The sequence below is a fragment of the Phodopus roborovskii genome, unplaced genomic scaffold (genome assembly GCF_943737965.1).
Source record: "Phodopus roborovskii unplaced genomic scaffold, PHOROB, whole genome shotgun sequence".
NCBI classification, from domain to species: domain Eukaryota; kingdom Metazoa; phylum Chordata; class Mammalia; order Rodentia; family Cricetidae; genus Phodopus; species Phodopus roborovskii.
In genome coordinates this window covers 7634086-7653141 of record NW_026126636.1, presented here as the reverse complement: position 1 = coordinate 7653141, position 19056 = coordinate 7634086, and the positions used below count along the sequence as shown (strand labels likewise).

General features: G+C 43.0%; 1 protein-coding gene across 1 annotated transcript in view; it reads right to left on the bottom strand.

Annotated features, from left to right (window-relative positions):
* The window catches only part of LOC127238925 (cytochrome P450 2A8-like), a 36130-nt gene extending 17681 nt beyond the window's left edge, over positions 1-18449 (bottom strand). Inside the window, 2 exon segments of the mRNA XM_051207700.1 lie at positions 18076-18201; positions 18354-18449. Of these exon segments, the coding sequence (XP_051063657.1) occupies positions 18076-18201; positions 18354-18449 (222 nt within the window).
* Between the last annotated feature and the right edge of the window lie 607 nt (positions 18450-19056).

The window sequence follows — 19056 nt, the reverse complement described above, 5'->3', positions numbered from 1 at the left end:
TAGTAGGGCCATGCAGGTCACCAGCAACAGATGTGCTCAGTAGACAGCTGTTTTATTTTTGTGACTAGTGGAGTTTATTAATGTGAGGGTGGAAGGGATTTTCCTCATGGTGTGCCCTGGCTTTCACCTCCTCTAATCTAACTATCGCAAAGTGTCTCCTTCTGGAAGGTGAGGAAGGAGACAGGGAGATTTTCAAGGCAGACTCACTCCTCGCCTTTCCTCATGCAGCCGAGGCCACCTCTCTGAAGCGAGGGCAGGAAGCTGTCCTTCCCAGTGGATAGACAGGAAGATGGACAGGACAACTGGACACCACAGAGATGCAGAGGGGAATGGGAGAGGAAGGGAGAAGACTTGCAGTTGTGGGAAAAGAGAGAGAAGTGGAAGGCCATGGTGGTAAGTATGGTAAAAGGCATGGCCTGAGTGACTTGAGTGAAAGGAACGGTCTTCATGAAACTATGTGCAGTTATTCACGCCAGCTCACGGGATATAAAGCTGAGGAGAAATCGGCAGCTGCTGGGAAAGGGAGAGCTGTTCCCTTTAAAGTCAACCATGCTCCAGAGAATACCCACTCATCCAAGAGTGTATGGGAAGCCACCAAGTGCGCTTGGATGGCTCAGGCATTAGGAACACTTGTTGTCCTTTAAGAGGATCTGGGTTCCACACTCAGCATCCACGTGGCTGCTCAAGACTGACTACAATTCCTCTCCCAGGGGATCCAATTCCTTTTTCTGATGTCAGTGGCAACCAGGAATGTGCATGGTGTGCATACATTCTTGCAGGCAAAATACTCATGCATATAAAATAATTGGATAAAAGTGCTAAAAGAGTACATGGAGCTGAACGGGTAGGAGAACTGGGGTGGGTCTGGAGGAATTTGGGAGGAAAGAATAAATAAGACAAACATATGAACTTCTCAAAGAACCAGCACGAAGATGTACAGACCGAATAACATGAAGACAGATACAGACGGACACTAAGCAGTAAATGATACCAATAATGAGGTCAGAAGAGCAAAACAGAGAAGCAGGGACGTGGACAGAGGCCACTGTGGGTAGACAGCTACTGACACGCACAGGAGAGTCAGACAGGGGAGAGTGAGAAGGCTGAGTGGAGACACCACGAGACGCTGTAGACAGGGAGTCAGAGCTCTCCTCTGTGTCCTACTCTTCTCTATCCTCCTTTCCTCCACTCAAGCCTCCTCTCTGTCTCAGACTCTCAGTGCTCATCTCTTCCCTTTCCAACACTCTGCATTTCTGATTCTGTTTACTCTGCTGGAGCTCATGGGTGGTATCCCCATGGCTGTGCATCCTATGTGTCAAGCTTGGTGCCCAGGGCTGAGTGGAAGTTGCATTCAAGACCCAACAGGTGGTCTCACCCTGCCCAAGTTCAGCATCTGAACAGCAGGAACTGTCCAGGGTCCTATGGCTGAGCTTGGAGATGTAACATGCCCACAACTGGGGACAGCCCTGGGGATGAGTCCTCTACCTCCTTCATTTCTCCAGAGTTGAAGATGATGTCCAGAATGGAGACTCACTGATCGCCCTTTTCAAAGTTGTCCAGTAAGAGCTGAGCAAACCCTTACTTCTCAAAAGCTATCATCATCATCATCTTTTGTGAAGCTTTACAACAATGAGAACTCCAACCCAGTGGACCATTGGCTTCTTTGGGTCTTTAGGACTGGAATTCAGCTCTGCGTGTTTACGTGGGACTGTATGGCACCCGCTCTGTTGGATTTTCTAAAGGACTCTGTGATGAATAAACAAATTGAGGGAGATTCCTGTGCTGGTAAATTGCAACACAGCTGTGAACCTTGGCAGATGGGGCCTTTCGTGACTGCCTTTTGGCAAATTCACAATCCCTTCCAAAGCATCCTAGGCCAAAAGGACTGAACAGCAGTGGGATTTGGCCTGAGGTGTCATTGCCAACCCTTCCTTAGTGTGTCCTCTTGATCCAGGGTCAGAGAAAAGAAAGGACTTGAGAAAGGGTCCTGCAAGCCTGGAGTTCTGGTCTACCTGCTGTGAGCTGCACTCTCTTTTCTTTCTAATGTGTTTGTGCTCTGGCAGGCAGCCTGCATTGTCACACAAATATGCTGCCAGAAGCAGTGACTCAGCTGAGCTCCATCCTTGAGCAGTCTCCTCCTGCATCCTCCTGGGATCTGCTGCAAGAGCACACACATTGAAAGTGACCTTGGCCAGAATCCACCTTCTCAGCTGCATGGGGAACAAACTCTACTTTTGACTTCAAGCAAGTTCACGGAATAAGATGCAATACATTTGAAAGTGTTGAAACTATACAAAGATCATTTCTTGCCATAATGAGTGAATCAGGACATTAATAACCAGAGAAACTGAAAAAGTGGTCAATATGTGGGGGGAACCCTAATTAAAATATCCTCTGTGGTGGAGAAATGAAAATTCAGTGTCTTCATGGTATGCCATGAATCTTTTCCTGTATGCATCCATTGTGAAGTGGGTAAATCTTGAAACGTGACATAACAGAGTCTCAAACCTTGGTGCATGGTAGATGAAACCACAAGGAAACGTAACATGAGGAGAGGGGGAGCGTGATGAGTAAACCTGAGATGCATGTCACCTGTTTCTTTGCACGGAGAAAAACATACATTAAAAAAAAAAAAAAAACCTGGACTAAAAACAAAGCAAGTAGTTGTGGTGGTGGCATACGCCTTTAATCCCAGCACTTGGGAGGCAGAGGCGGGTGGATCCCCGTGAGTTCGAGACTAGCCTGGTCTACATGAGCTAGTTCCAGAACAGGCTCCAAAAATCGCAAGTTCCAGTTTCTGCGTTTTGTTTTTGTTTTTAATTACTGTGTCACTTTTTTGTTCAGGCTGCTCTCAAACTCCTGAACTCAAACACTTCTGTATCAGTTTCCTGATGCCGTGATCCCAGGCATGAGTACCTGGCTCATTAAATAAACAGTGAGAATGACATTAACACCATTACAATGTCAAATTGTGTAGGGTCTTGATTGTACGGAAAGATCAACAGAATCTGCATCACCTCAGAGCTTTGATGTCAAGGACTGGATCAGAACAATACATGGGACATTGTTCTTGATGTCACAGAAATAAGAAGCGGGTGTTGGAGGATGACTCAGCAGTTAAGAGCACCTGCTGCTCTTACAGAGGACCAGGGTTGGCTCCCAGCACCTATGTGGCAGCTCACAACCACCTGTAACTCTAATTCCAAGTGAACCAACCCGTCTGCTGGCCTCCTCAGGCACTGCATGCATGAGGAGCACAGACAGATAAATGGGCACATGCATGCAGGTAAATTAAAGTATAAGTAAGCACTATTAACCACTAAAAAATTTTAGCTGGGGTAAAGGTGATGCGGAACTTGTGGGAATGGCCAACCAACAACTGGTCCAACTTGAGCCCCATGCTACCAGAGGAGCCCACACCTGACACTGCCTAGATGGCCAGGAACTAAAGGCTGGACAGCCCAGAGACATAGGATAGACCCAAACATAACCGGCAAAAAAAAAAAAAAAAGTCAATGAAATTCTTCCTAATGATACTCTGATATACTCCTAGACCTTAGCATAATCGACATCAGATTGGCTCCATCCAACAATTGATAGAAGCAGATGCAGAGACCCACCGCCAAACATTGGGCAGAGCTTGGGGAACCCCCAGGAAAAGGGGGAGAAAGGATTGTAAGAGCCAGAGGGGTCAAGGACAGCACAAGAACACAGATGACAGAATCAGCTAAGGAGGTCTCCTAGGGGCTCACAGACACTGGAGCAACAATCAGGGAGCCTATGTGGGTCTGACCTCAGTCCTCTGAATATACATTATGGTTGTGTAGCTCAGTGTCCTTTGGGACTCCGAACAGTGGGAGCAGGAAGCTGTCTCTGACTCTTTTGCCTACTTTTGGGACCCCTTTCCTCCTACTGGGTTGTCTCCTATTGGATATGATGGCAATGCCTCATCTTATTATTTTAACTTGTTATGACTTGTTCAGTTGATGTCCCCGTGAGGCCTACTCTTTTCTGAAGGGAAAGAGAGGAGTAGTAGATCTGGGGAAGAGAGGTAGGGAAGGGACTTACAGGACAGTGCAGAGGGGAGACTGTGGATGGCAGGTAACATACGAAGGAAAATAAATACAAAAATAAAGAGTAAGTAAATAAATTTGAAGTAAGTTTTGTAAGAAAACACGATGATAAATTCTGCACCAACATGTTACATAACATAAATGCAATAGACTGATTTTTAACATTTCTTATTTACTTATTCTGTGTGTATGGGTGTTTTGTCTTCATGTCTGTCTGTGCACCACATGCACGCCTGGTGCCCACAGAGGCCACAAGAGGGTATCGGATGACCTGGAAGTGGAATTACAAATTGTGAACCTTCATGTAGGTGGTGTGAATCAAATTACTGAGCCATCTCCCTAGCCCCATTACAATTTTAGATTTTGTCACAATCTTTATCTTCCCTAGCTCGGAGAAGCATGGGAGGTTTTTCTTCTGATATTTCCTCTGTCACTCACCTACTGTTCTCACATTAAACAACCCGGCGTTCCCAGGAGAAATGAATGCTGTCATAATCTGTACAATGCCATAGAACTGTATAATCCCTTCTATATGACGTGAAATTTAACACCTAGTATTTTACTGAGTGTATTTTAGTGCACTTTCTTTAGCAATTGTATGTATAGGCTTAATCTGACTTTGCTATCAGGATAGTAAAATTTAGAAGGGAATTAGAAAACAATCTCTTTTGAACTAATTGGAAAAATTAAAAGAAGCTGGTGTTCAAGATTCTCAGAACGCTTGATTGCACTCAGTTTTGGAACCACCACGTCTTAGATATGTTTTTTAAGTGGGCTTGTTTGCTATTATTGTTTTACTTTTTTTTATATATAAGTCTATACAGATATTTTATTTCTTTCTGAATCACTTTGGGGCTTTTTTATACATTTCTAAAACCTTGTTTATTGTTTTATGTTATTTTATTTGTTGCCACATAGATTACCACATTATCCTCTCAAGTGTCTTAATTCAAATTTATTTATTTACATGTTGTGCGCACGGGCACATGCGCACTTCTCCAGCTGTGCACCATGGACATGCAGTGCCTGGGGGACCAGAAGAGAGTCACTTGGAACTAGACTTATAGGTGTTTGTGTTCCCTCCTGGAGTACTGGGAACTAATCCTGGTCCTCTGCAAAAGCAGCAAGTGCTATTAACTGCTGAGTCATCCCTCCAGCTCCCAGACCTTCTTATTTCCATGACACCAAGAGCAATGTCCCATTTATATTTCTCTTCCATTTGCATCTTAGCTCTGTTTTCCATCTGCTGAGGTGGCAGGTGGCAGTCTGTTGAGCTTTCTACAAAATCAAAATGTTACACAGGTCTACTAAAATACGTACAGTAGGTTGACATCCCAGGAGGATGCAGGAGGAGACTGCTCAAGGATGGAGCTCAGCTGAGTCACTGCTTCTGGCAGCATATTTGTGTGACAGTGCAGGCTGCCTGCCAGAGCACAAACACATTAGAAAGAAAAGAGAGTGCAGCTCACAGCAGGTAGACCAGAACTCCAGGCTTGCAGGACCCTTTCTCAAGTCCTTTCTTTTCTCTGACCCTGGATCAAGAGGACACACTAAGGAAGGGTTGGCAATGACACCTCAGGCCAAATCCCACTGCTGTTCAGTCCTTTTGGCCTAGGATGCTTTGGAAGGGATTGTGAATTTGCCAAAAGGCAGTCACGAAAGGCCCCATCTGCCAAGGTTCACAGCTGTGTTGCAATGATAACCAACCCTTGGATCTTTCAGTGTTTATTTATTCATGACAGAATCATTTACTAAACCCAGTGGAGAGAGAGTCTTAAATACAGAACTGAACTCCAATCCTAAAGAAGCCAAAGGTCTTCTGGGATGAAGATACCATCATTGTAAAGTTCTGTCATTCTCAAATGGACTTTGGAGAAATGTTTGCACAGCTCTTATTGGACAGCAGTAACAGACTGATTGGTTAGTCTCTATCGTGGGCATAATCATGCATGGACATCAACTGCAACTCTGGAGAAATGAAGGAGGTAGAGGACTCATCCCCAGGGCTGTCCCCAGTTGTGGGCATGTTACATCTCCAAGCTCAGCCATAGGACCCTGGACAGTTCCTGCTGTTCAGATGCTGAACTTGGGCAGGGTGAGACCACCTGTTGGGTCTTGAATGCAACTTCCACTCAGCCCTGGGCACCAAGCTTGACACATAGGATGCACAGCCATGGGGATACCACCCATGAGCTCCAGCAGAGTAAACAGAATCAGAAATGCAGAGTGTTGGAAAGGGAAGAGATGAGCACTGAGAGTCTGAGACAGAGAGGAGGCTTGAGTGGAGGAAAGGAGGATAGAGAAGAGTAGGACACAGAGGAGAGCTCTGACTCCCTGTCTACAGCGTCTCGTGGTGTCTCCACTCAGCCTTCTCACTCTCCCCTGTCTGACTCTCCTGTGCGTGTCAGTAGCTGTCTACCCACAGTGGCCTCTGTCCACGTCCCTGCTTCTCTGTTTTGCTCTTCTGACCTCATTATTGGTATCATTTACTGCTTAGTGTCCGTCTGTATCTGTCTTCATGTTATTCGGTCTGTACATCTTCGTGCTGGTTCTTTGAGAAGTTCATATGTTTGTCTTATTTATTCTTTCCTCCCAAATTCCTCCAGACCCACCCCAGTTCTCCTACCCGTTCAGCTCCATGTACTCTTTTAGCACTTTTATCCAATTATTTTATATGCATGAGTATTTTGCCTGCAAGAATGTATGCACACCATGCACATTCCTGGTTGCCACTGACATCAGAAAAAGGAATTGGATCCCCTGGGAGAGGAATTGTAGTCAGTCTTGAGCAGCCACGTGGATGCTGAGTGTGGAACCCAGATCCTCTTAAAGGACAACAAGTGTTCCTAATGCCTGAGCCATCCAAGCGCACTTGGTGGCTTCCCATACACTCTTGGATGAGTGGGTATTCTCTGGAGCATGGTTGACTTTAAAGGGAACAGCTCTCCCTTTCCCAGCAGCTGCCGATTTCTCCTCAGCTTTATATCCCGTGAGCTGGCGTGAATAACTGCACATAGTTTCATGAAGACCGTTCCTTTCACTCAAGTCACTCAGGCCATGCCTTTTACCATACTTACCACCATGGCCTTCCACTTCTCTCTCTTTTCCCACAACTGCAAGTCTTCAGCCTCCTCCTCTTCTTCTCCTTTTTCTTCTCCTCCTCCTTCTTCTCTTCCTCCTCTCCTCCTTCTTCTCCTTCTTCTTCTGTGTCTTGAGATTAAGGCTTCAAAACCCAAGTTGTTTATGGTACGGAAAGAAGTAGTTATCATGTCATGTTACTGCATTTGGCAATAAGACTTGAAATTGGTATATGTTTATAATAGCCAACGTGTAGCTAGTATTGACCTGAACCTGAAAGCTTACTCCTTGCTGGCTTTCAAAGTACTAGAAGGTGCTCTGCAGGCTACAGAGGGTAAAAAAAGACATCAGTGGTCTTACCTTGCTATGAACTGTGCAGCTATAGTAATGACTTCAAATAAGATACAAGAACCAGGGAAGAGAATTGAGTCATATACTAAAGTATTACAAGGAACATTACAATGAATTTTTGCAAAGATTGACTAAAGTAATACAAATAGGGGTAGACGAACCAGTGCTAGACGAATGCCCATTGAAAGTCTAGCTTATGAGAATGCCAGTTTAGAATGGAAAAAGGTGCTTGGGCCCTTAAAGATCAGATCAGCACCATCGGATGAATGGACACACAGCCTATATTGAGTCTTTTGGTTCTGACACTGAGGCTTGGGTGGGAGAAGCAATCTCCAAAGGTACGAAAAGAGACTAAAATTCCAAATGTTTTAATTGTGGTAGAATAGGACATCTGAGAAGAAACTGTGGACAAGGCATTCCTAGAAATAATGCTTCTTCTAGGAATAACTCAAACAGAAGGCCCCAACCTTCTGGATTGTGTAGAAGATGAGGCAAAGGCTGACACTGGACCAATAAATATAGATTGGCCAGGGACAAGCAAGGAAACCCTTTACCACTGGGAAACTCCTTAGGGAGCCTCTCAAAAGCTCCCATGTCAAAAGTGGTCCAGTCATTCCCAGTCACTGTGGAGGACAATCCTCCCCAGAACAATTAGAAAATCCAGTGCCTACTGTAAAAGAGCATACCACTCTGGATGGTAGATTAGCTTTGGAGAATGTATTAAGCATTCATGGAGGAAATAAAAAGCATATATTTTGGCAGACTTCTGTAAATGATCAAAGACAAAAATTAAGAGTACAAATAAATAATATTATGCTTGTGGGGCTCCTTGACACAGGGGCAGACATTACCATTATAACTCAAGAATCTTGGTATCCATCCCCTATGGAGGGATGCTCCCTTAGCCTAGAGACACGGGTAAGGGCCTAATCCCTACCCCCAAGTGATTTGACAGACTTTTATGATCCCTCATGGAAGGCCTCACCCTCCCTGGGGAGTGGATGGGGGATGAGATTGGGGGAGTCTGTGGAGGACATGGGAGGATGAGAGGGAGAGGGAACTGGGATCGATTTGTAAAATTAAAAAAAAAAAGTAAATAAAATAAAAATTTGCTGCAACAAAAAAAAAATTCCTGGTATCCAAGTTGGCCTCTTCAGGAGGTAAACGTTCAATTCTTAGGGATTGGAACCCTATCTCATGTAAAACAAAGCACAACATGGATTGAATGGATACGGCCAGAAGGACAAAGAGGATGTAACTGATAGAGCAATAAATCTGTGGGGTTGTGATCTATTGCAGCAATGGGATACACAGATTAACATTCCTCCAGTATCAGATATGAACCATAAGCAAACTCGTGTTTATGAAAAAAATATTGTAAGGCACTATATAAAACAGACACCAACTATTCAGGTTGTGAAAAAACAGAATATAAGTGTAAGGAGTATGGTTTTTCCTCCCGCCGTCGCTGGTCTCAATTAACACACTGAGACTCTGTATTTGATATAATACTGTTGGCCAGTTACTACTTTCTTATCGGCTAGCTCTGTCTTAAATATTAACCCATTTCTATGTATTTCCACGTGGTCTTACCGAGAGCGGAGGAATGGCAGTTCTGTTCTCTCCAGGCTCTCCATCCTGACTCCTTTACTACTTCCTATTTCCTCCTTGCCTCCTAGTCCCTCCTATCTTCCTTTCCTACTGGCCAACAGTGCTTTATTCATTAACCAGTATGAGAAACATATACAGAATGACATCTCCCACCATACAAGTGCCAAACTAACAGAGGAACCAAAAGCCCTACCCTTAAAGTGACTAAACCTGTCTGGGTGGGACAATGGCCTATGACCCCTGAGAAGCTAGAGGCTCTAGAAATGCAGGTTCAGGAACATCTAAATGCTGGACATATTGAAGAATCTACCAACCCTTGGAATTCTCCTGTATTTGTTATTAAAAAGAAATCTGGAAAATGGAGAATGCTTACAGACCTGAGAGCCACCAATAAAGTAATTCAGTCAGTGGGCTCTCTACAGCCTGGAATGCCTTTGCCTTCCCTGATACCTAAAGAATGGCCTATTATAGTTATTGATTTAAAAGATTGTTTATTCACTATTCCTTTACAAGAAAGAGATAAGGAAGTGTTCACCAATAAACGCCCATTTATTATTTATCTTGGGTCTAGTGAAATCTTTACACCCTTGCCTTCAGCTTTACAAGAAAGAGATAAAGAAAATTTTGCCTTCATGGTGCCTACTTAACAATAATTCTCAGCTGGTCAAGAGATATCAATGGAAGGTCTTGCCACAGGGAATGCTAAATAGCCCCACCCTGTGCCAATATTTTGTGCAAAAGCTGTCAGAAATAATTCATAAACAGTTCCCACAATCTATAATTTACCACTATGTGGATGATATATTGTTGGCTGATTGTAAGGCAGAGATGTTAGAAAAAGTGTTTGAAGAAGTAAAGGAAGTTTTACCTCACTGAGGATTACAAATTGCCCCCAAAAAATACAAAGAGGAGATTCTATCAATTATTTAGAATATAAAATAGGCCTACAGAAAATTAGACCACAAAAAGTACAGATCAGGACTCCTAATGATCTTCAAAAATTACTAGGAGAGATTTCCCAGCTACAGAGTAGAAGGACATGATCTAAAAATCTTGAAAAAGACTCTAAAAGGTGACAAGAACTTAAACAGTCCACGAATATTGTCAGCTGAAGCTGAAAAAGAACTAGAATGGGTAGAAAAAAGAATACTAGAGGCACATGTGGACCATGTGGACCCAAAGCTAGATTGTATTCTGGTTATATTACCATCTAAGGACTACCCTTCAGGGATTTTGATGCAGAGGGAAGATAACATATTGAAATGGATATTTCTACAACATAAACAGAATTAAAAAATTAAAACATATATAGAAAATATTTCTGATTTGATTTTAAAAGGAAAATTAAGACTTTGCCAACTGACAGGAAGGGACCAAGCAGAAAGTATATAACTAATGAGGAAATTTCCTCCTTAAGGAAAGATAATGAATGTTGGCAAAGAGCTTGCAATACTTTTTGGGAAAGATTAGCAACAATTATCCCAAAAGTGGGAGAATAAAATTCATAAAGAAAATCATCTGGATCATTCCAGGCATTGTAAGGAAAACACCATTCTCTAGAGTCCCTACATTCTACACTGATGCAAACAAATCAGGTAAGGCAGGATATAAATCAGGAAACATAAGTAAAGCAGTTCAAAGCCCTTATAACACTGTACAAAAGGCAGAATTGTACGCCATCCTCATGGTACTTATGGATTTTACAGAACCTCTCAATATAGTTACCAACTCTCAATATGCAGAGAGAGTCGTCTTACACATTGAAACTGCTGAGTTTATTCCTGATGATACAGAATTAACTTCATTGCTTATACAATTACAGGAAATAACCAGGAATAGGACAATATATATATATATATATATATCACACATCATACACGTCTGCCAGGTCCTCTAGCACAAGGCAATGATGAAATTGATCATTTATTAATGGGAAGTGTGCTGGAAGCCTCAGAATTGCATAAAAAACATTGTGTGATTAGCAAAGGTTTAAAAAAGGATTTTTCCATCACCTGGCAACAAGCTGGAGAAGCTGTAAAAAATGTCCCATTTATTTATTCTATAACCAAACTCCTTTACCAGCAGGTAGTAACCCTAAAGGTATACATAGAAATGAAATTTGGCAAATGGATGTGTTTTCACTTTGCAGAACTTGGAAAATTAAAATATGTGCACCATACATACAATAGACACATTTTCAGGATTTCAATGGGCAGCTTGTCTGAGCTCTGAAAAGGCTGATTCTGTTATCACACATCTATTAGAGGTAATGGCTATTATGGGTATACCTGCACAAATAAAAACTGATAATGCTCCAGCATTTGTCTCCAGTAAATTGAAACCATTTTTTAAATATTATAACATAAAGCATGTTACTGGTATATCACATAATCCTACAGGACATCAGTTGTTGAAAGATCTAATTGCACTTTAAAGGAAATGCTCTATTAACAGGTAGGGGGAACCAAGACCCCCAAACACAGATTGCATAATGCCTTACTAACATTAAACTTTCTTAATGCTAATGAGAAAGGAAAAACAGCCACGGGAAGACATTGGACAATAGAAAAAACTTCCGAGCTAAATCAGTCAGTGTATTTCAATGATGTATTAACCTCATATGTGTTACATTGAGGTAGGAGTTTGTTTCTACCGGGAAAGAAATGCTTTGGATACCATCAAAGTTGACCAAGATTTGATTTGGACGGGAGAAACCGAGGTACTTCCCACGAGCTGTATGGAGACTTCCCAAAGGTAGAGGGAGTGTTCTGTTCTTTTCATTACAGGAAAACAGAAAACACCCATCTTCTATAAGCCAAAAGACTTTGGACTTGTGGATACCTAAGAAGAAATGATAACTATCCAGAAAGAACCATCAAACAAAGAAGAATCTGACTCATGGTGACAATATCTATTCTTAGTAGGATCTTTATACATAAAAATCTTTATCTCCTTACTTCCTTGTACTCTGGTAGTTCCAATCATGTAAAACCAATGCTGGCTTTGGAGTTGGATTTGGCTCTCCTTCAAACTCAAGCATGCCGTTAAAATAAAATTCAGAGTTTCTGTCTCATATCAAAAAAAAAAAAAAAAAGCCAATTGGTTTAAGACAGAAGAAAACAAAATGTAGGAACTATTATTTACCAAAACTCGATCTCTCTAAAAATCCTAATTTCCCTCATACTTATTTTTATCCTTATTGTTACCTTTCCTTATAAAAATTAAATTTTCTGTGTTGATATTAATGTTTAAGTCTTCCGCAGTGAACAATAAAATTTCCTAACAGCAACCATTGAACCCCACATTATCGATTCCATTTGATCCAGTAAGCACCACTCTAGGACCAGTTTGGGACGATACTGCTCTAGACACCTCCAGACTAGCTAGCTGAGGTGGTGCACCTTCATGTAACACTATGGCCAGAGCTTCAGATAAGAACTTCAGTCAAGCATCTCCTGACACTCAGAGACTAGCTACAAATGTTACAGCTAGTCCTCTCAAGACTTTTTTGTTGCTCTATTTTTTCCCCTACAGGGTCCCATAGAAATCACCATTGCCCCATTACAGCAGGAAGTAATTCTAAGACAACAACATCCCCTTTCCCTACTATTGGCATTAAGGGTATTTTGGTTTTGGGTTCTCTCTCTCTCTCTCTCTCTCTCTCTCTCTCTCTCTCTCTCTCTCTGTCTCTGTCTCTCTCTCTCTCGTTACTGAAAAAAAGGGATAATTATCACCTGCTTAGGGTTGGTTTAGTTGTGTAGGGCCGGGTATGGAAGGTGATGGTCAGACTCAATTATCTCTTTTAGATAAGTTTAAAGGGTATCAATGGAAAGGGTATGGTTAGGGTGGATATAGGTAGATTAACATATCTTCTTATGAACTAATTTTAGCAACTATTAACTATAGATAACTTACATTGTTAAATTCTTGTATGTTGACTAAGTAGGGTCTTCTTTCTGTTTACAATATTTTGCACACAAATATAAAACTACCTTTATGTATATATTTTGTATATTGATACAACTTAGGATATATTTTATCTTGTTGCACTTTACAATTCTACCTCTAGTCAAGACATTTCAGTTCTATCTCTGTTGTTGAGATTCGTATGGGGAGGGGCTTACATTGTTTGAAGTCCTTGCTAAATTATTTTGGAAATGCTCAGCCATTGAGCAACTATGTTTCTGAGACTTACAGATTATAGCTACCCATGTTTCTTATACCTATGAGGTTAGTCAGACATAGATGAACACTTCAAAGACCTGCAGAATATTGCATTTCAATGTCTTAATATTAATACACCATTGACATGAGACACAATTGCTCCTTACAGCACCGAGCTATTCCCAAGAGTATGTTGAGCACCAATGACGTTCCATCTGGAGTTCATTCTCTCCTCAGCTACTGGCCTCTTGGGCAAAGAACTGTCCCCACCTCAACCTTGGGCAAGCTGTCCTTACTGGGCTTACAGGAGATAAACTTAAAGGAGACTGCTGAACCTTGCCAAGTCAAGCTAAGATAGTTTTTTCAATTCCCTGCTTCTGAAATGGTCCGTCTGATACTTTAGGCCTTAGCCAAAGCTGGTCACCCCAGCGTTGCTGTGAGACCTTGGGTGACTGTCCAGGTAGCCTGCTGTTTTTGTCTTTGTTTGCTCCTTTTGGAAATCACACACTTGTACTTCCTGCCTACCCTAGTATTGTTATTTTCCTTCTCAGGTCTTTGATGAGGTTGTGAAAGAATGAAAATACAGCCTAACTCTCTAATGACGACTAAAAGTTAGAAATTTAAAGATATCCACCAGCATGTATTTAAAAATTGCCCTAGCTACATGCAAAGCTCAGGAAAAAGAAAAACACATGAAATAGCTTGGTCACGATGACCGGTTTCTGGAAATTATTATTATTATTCATAACCACCTAGTTTCTGAGGAATGTTGTTATCCACAACAGTCTGGGAATTGTTATGGGTCATCCTGTCCACAAAGAAAATTAATAACTAAAGAGACGGGACTTGTGGCAAGAAGGGAAAACTAGAAAGAACAAGTGCTTCTGCCAATAGATGTAGATAACTCCCTGACTGGAGAGGACATTCTCCCTGCCCCCCATTATCTTAAGGACAAGGCCACTGAGCCCGCTGGTCCTAGAGAAAGAAAATCCCCTAACCTTGCAGGTGCGCTAAGCAATTCTGCCTTGTAAAAACTGTGTACTCTATAAAATCTCTGTAACCTAGGAAACCTTATTAACCATCCAAGTTTTGAACTGTCCCACAACTTTGCTTTTAGGCCTAGTGAAAATAACAGGCAAGCTTTGAAACTGGCCTTGTTAGCTTTGATGTAAATCCTATAAAAGCTGTCTCAATTCTGCACTCGGGGTCATCAGTCCTCTACCTCTGCATGGCATATGACTGTGGACCCCACTGCACTTGGAATAAAAACTCCTCATGCTATTAGCATCGAGACCGCTTCTTGTGAGTGATTTGGAGTGTCGCCTCTCCTGAGTGGGGGCGTGAATTTCCACACTCTGCGTGTCTTTCAGTTGAAGACAAGACAGGCATAGCCATATCCTCTCTGATCTTAGATTGACAAAATTTCCAACTTTCCAGATTAGGACTGCTATCAGAGTACTGTCTCATGCCTTTACCTGTAGGAGCCTGTTTTTTCCGGGGCTGCAATTGGAGACAGCCAGGCAGCCCATGGTTCATACCTGGAAAAGGGAGTGTGGACTAAGGAAAGGCTAGCTAGCTAAAGGAGTTAAAGGAAAAGAGGGAGACACAGAATAGATGCCAGGAGGGTAGATTCAGTTCATACTGAATGCCACAAGTTTATTTTTCACCACTCTTATATACTTTAACCAACAGGGGGAACATGGTATCATGTATACAGAGCAGATTTTTCTTCCTCATTTCTCCAAGGATTCAGTAACCACACCTTAGAGTCAACTTCTCATTACCTGGCCTTGAGGGCCAGGAATAACCACACCTCAGACCAGGTCTGTTGTTACTTAGAATAAGACACCCAAGGCCAAGATCAAACATCCATGCCTTTGACCTTTGGGCCTTATGGCATACTAAGGACAGTTGTTTAACTCTCTGCCCTTGAGCCAAGATGGAGTATAGCCATCTTTATGGGAACCAACATTTACCCTGATGCTAGACATGAATACAGAACATGTAGTATGTATCTATTGCTCAATGTTGCTCTCGCTGGTGGTAGTTTTTAATTTGTATATGTTTACCTTTCCTTTTCCTGAAATATATTTGACATTTATTATCATCGTATATAGTTTTGGCATCAGGCTTAAAACCTTCTTCTTTAGACCAAAAGGGGAATTGTAGAGGCCTTGCCTGTAATGGTGGCCACACCCCTTGGGCATGGCTTCAGGCAGACAAAAGTGGAAAAGGGAAGTGTAAGGCACAGTCTCACTTGCACGGGCCTTTCTCTTGCGTCAGCCCATCCGGTAGGAAGGGGGGAGAACTGCTCCCAAGCTTCTTTGTAATTTTCTGTGTAAGTGCTCCCCAATAAACACCCATTTTTCATTTATCTTCGGTCTAGTGAAATCATTACACCCTTGCCTTCAGTGAGGGCCCTGAAATGCTAGGGAAGTACTGTATCCCTGAGCCTGAGCCACACTCCCAGCCCCTCAGTGGGGAATTCTAGACAGGAACTCTACTGCTGAGGCACACACCCAGTCCCTAACTGGGGGATTCTAGGCAGGAGCACTATCACTGAGCCACGCCCTCACTGGTAAATTCTAGGCAAAAGCTCCAGCCTTGAGCCATACCCCAGCCTATATTTACTTTGAAATAACCAGATTCAAAAATAATCAGACTTTTCCATCCTTTGGACTGAAAACTTCAGTCCAAAGAGGAAAAGAACCTTATCACCAGCCAAAGACATGACTAGACCCTTCAGGATTGTAACAGCAAGCCTTGACTGTGTGGATACCCAGAAATAGAGCTGACTGTATCAGAACGTCACATGGAACTTGTAAATTCTCTGGTGCTCCTAGCAGATATTGGTAAGAAGAGATCCACCAGTGCCTTGGTCCCCAAGAACAGGTGCAGAATGAGCTAGTTCACCCTACTCTTCTGCCAGGAATTAATGTTTTCAGTGGGAATAAGTGGGAAGTTGGAAGGAGATCTACAGCACAAGCCCTGAATGACAACAGAGCATTGCCAAGTAGACCCCAGAGGAAGCGCTCTCCCCGCAGAGCTGGAGAACGTGGAGAGTGACCCTAACCCTCCTCTTCTGCCCATTGTCTTCCTTAAGAGTCGTGTCTCATGGGCACAGCATGCCACTTCTGGGAGTATTGCTCTCTTAAACTATAAGGCAAATAAATGGCTTGCCCTGGAACTTTGCAACCAAGCATTCCAATCTATAGTGTTCCAGACCCCTGAGAGAGTAGCAATTGTCCTTTGAGCCTGCTGTCTATCACAATGTGATCTTAGAGCTCAGTGTGTGTAATGTCTGGATTCTGCTGAAGCTGAAGGTGATAAAATTATACTCTTAGGCAATCATCACATATCACCACTTCACATTGCATAATTCTCAAACCAGTTTTTCAGGGCAGAAAAGAGAAGCACAGAGTGGGCAAATAATTACCTTGAAGTTGTAGCACTACTGATATCCAAATTATATCAAATTGAGCAGTGGAGTTCACACTCAAACAATTGAGGACTCATCTAAGTTCTCTCTGGAATATACATTCTGGCTGGGGTGTGGCTCAGTGGTAGAGCCCCTGCCTAGAATCCCCCAGTGAGGGGCTGGGGGCGTGGCTCGGTGATGGAGCACCATTCCCTAGTGTGGGCCCTGAACCGTGTAAGAGGGGAGAAAGCTAGCTGAGCACTAGGCATCCCTTCATTTCCCTCTGCTCTTGACTGTGGATGTCATGTGACCAGAAGCTTCTGACACTGTGTCATCCTTGAAGCCATGGACTGAAACCTAGGACTGTGGACTTAATAAATAAATTAGTGAACCCTTTTTTCCTTGAGTGGCTTTTGTCAGGGTATCTTATCACAGCAACAGAAATAAAACTAGGGCACAAGAAACCCTGACCTAGTTCCAGAATCTTACAGAGCTGCTTCCTCCTCCTCATCCTCTTTTTCTTCCGCATCTTTATCGTCCTTATCGTCTTCTTCCTCTTTCTCTCCCTCCTCCTCCTCATCCTCTTCTTCATCCTCATCTTCTTCCTCCCCTTCCTCTTCCTCTTCTCACACAGCCCAGCATGGCCTCAAACCTGAAATTCCCATGCTTCCATTTCCTAATTACCAAGATTGTAAGTGTGCGCCACTATGCCCAGCTCACAAAACACTCTTGGAATACTAAAAAAAGAAATGCATTTTGGCCAGTTGTGCTGGTGAATAGCTTTGATCCCAACACTGGGGAGACAGAGGCAAGCAAATCTCTGTGAGTTTGAGGCCAGCCTGGTCTACAAAGAAAGTTCCAGGACAGCCAGGGCTGCTACACAGAGAAACCCTGTCTCAAAAAACACAAGAAGGTATATTTTGACACAATTTGACTGTATTCCATAACAGAACTTAAGACAATTTACAGAAATGTATGTCCAGCAACTGGCAACATTTGGTGTTGGACATAGACAAAGAAAAATAATATATATAACCTTAGAACTGAGGGGAGGCGTCTCTGCGGCCACCACAGCCTACAGAGTAATGACTCATGGGAGGAAAGAAGGCAGTTCAGTTCAGATGACTCAAACTCTGGGAGTCTGCCTCTGAGTGGTTTATTTCAGCCTTATTTAAGCACAGCACAGCTTGGTGAAAATTTTTCTGGTGCTAATTAACTTAGTCGTGTGTGAACAGTAAAGCTCAAGGTGTGACGACAATGAAACTCTTTGTAAAATACATGTGACATCTTCCACAAGGATGAGGTCAGTAGACTGACTGAGAGAAACAAGCTCATGATGAGGGTCTGGGGGCGGGGCACCAAGTGTGACCTCAACCACACCGACAGCACAAAGGTCACCAGGCTATTCACCACATCTGCTTCCGGTTCTGGTCTTCCGGTCTCTTGGTTCCCCTGGTGCTTATCTGTGAGCACAAGACCCAGCGAGACACCTACGTAGAACTTGCACTGCAAGTTGGTATGGTTTAGATCTAGAATGTTCTCCCCAACGCCTATGGGTTAAAAGTTTGGTCCCTAAGACTAGTTAGAAAGAGGAAGGATAAAAGTGGGAGGGGCAAGAGAGGGTGATGGGGGTGAAATGGTCCTAATGCTTTATATACGTTCATGAAAATGCCATTGGGAGAGGGCTGGCGCGGAGGTTCGGTATTTAGGAGCACTAGCTGCTCTTCCAGAGGACCCAGGTTTGATTCCCACATGGTGGTGCGCAACTATAACGCCAGTCTTAGAAGAATCCAGTGTCCTCTTTTGGCTCCCATGAATACCAGACACACAGCCAGAGATGCAAGCAAAATACTCATGCACATACAATAAAGTAAAAGTGATTTTAATTTGTTAAATCAGATATTATAAAGCCATTTTATGGACAGTTAATATATGTTAATTAAAAGGTAAGGAAAAAAGGCTTGGTCCCCAAGTCACCGGCGGCCAAGGGTGGACTTGTGGGAAGCGACTGGTTCACTGAACTCTGACTTCATCTGTGAATTAATTCATTGATGAATTCATGATCTGATGGGCTGCTGGGAGGAGATGGAAACTTAGGAAATTGCACCTTTTAGAAGGGAGTGGGTCCCTGAGGGTCCACCTTGAGGGCTGTATCTTGCTTCTGGCTCTCTCTCTGTGTCATAGCCTCCACCCCATTCCTCCCTGTTTCTTCTTTCAGGCTACCCTGATACAAGCCTCCCTGTGGAGCCCAATGCCCCTCACCTTGGTTCAATTAGCAAGTAAAACCCCAGCACGGATGGCCTGCAGCTCTGTGGAGTTGTCCTCTGTCCTCCTCCCCATACCAACCCTTCCCTCTGTCCC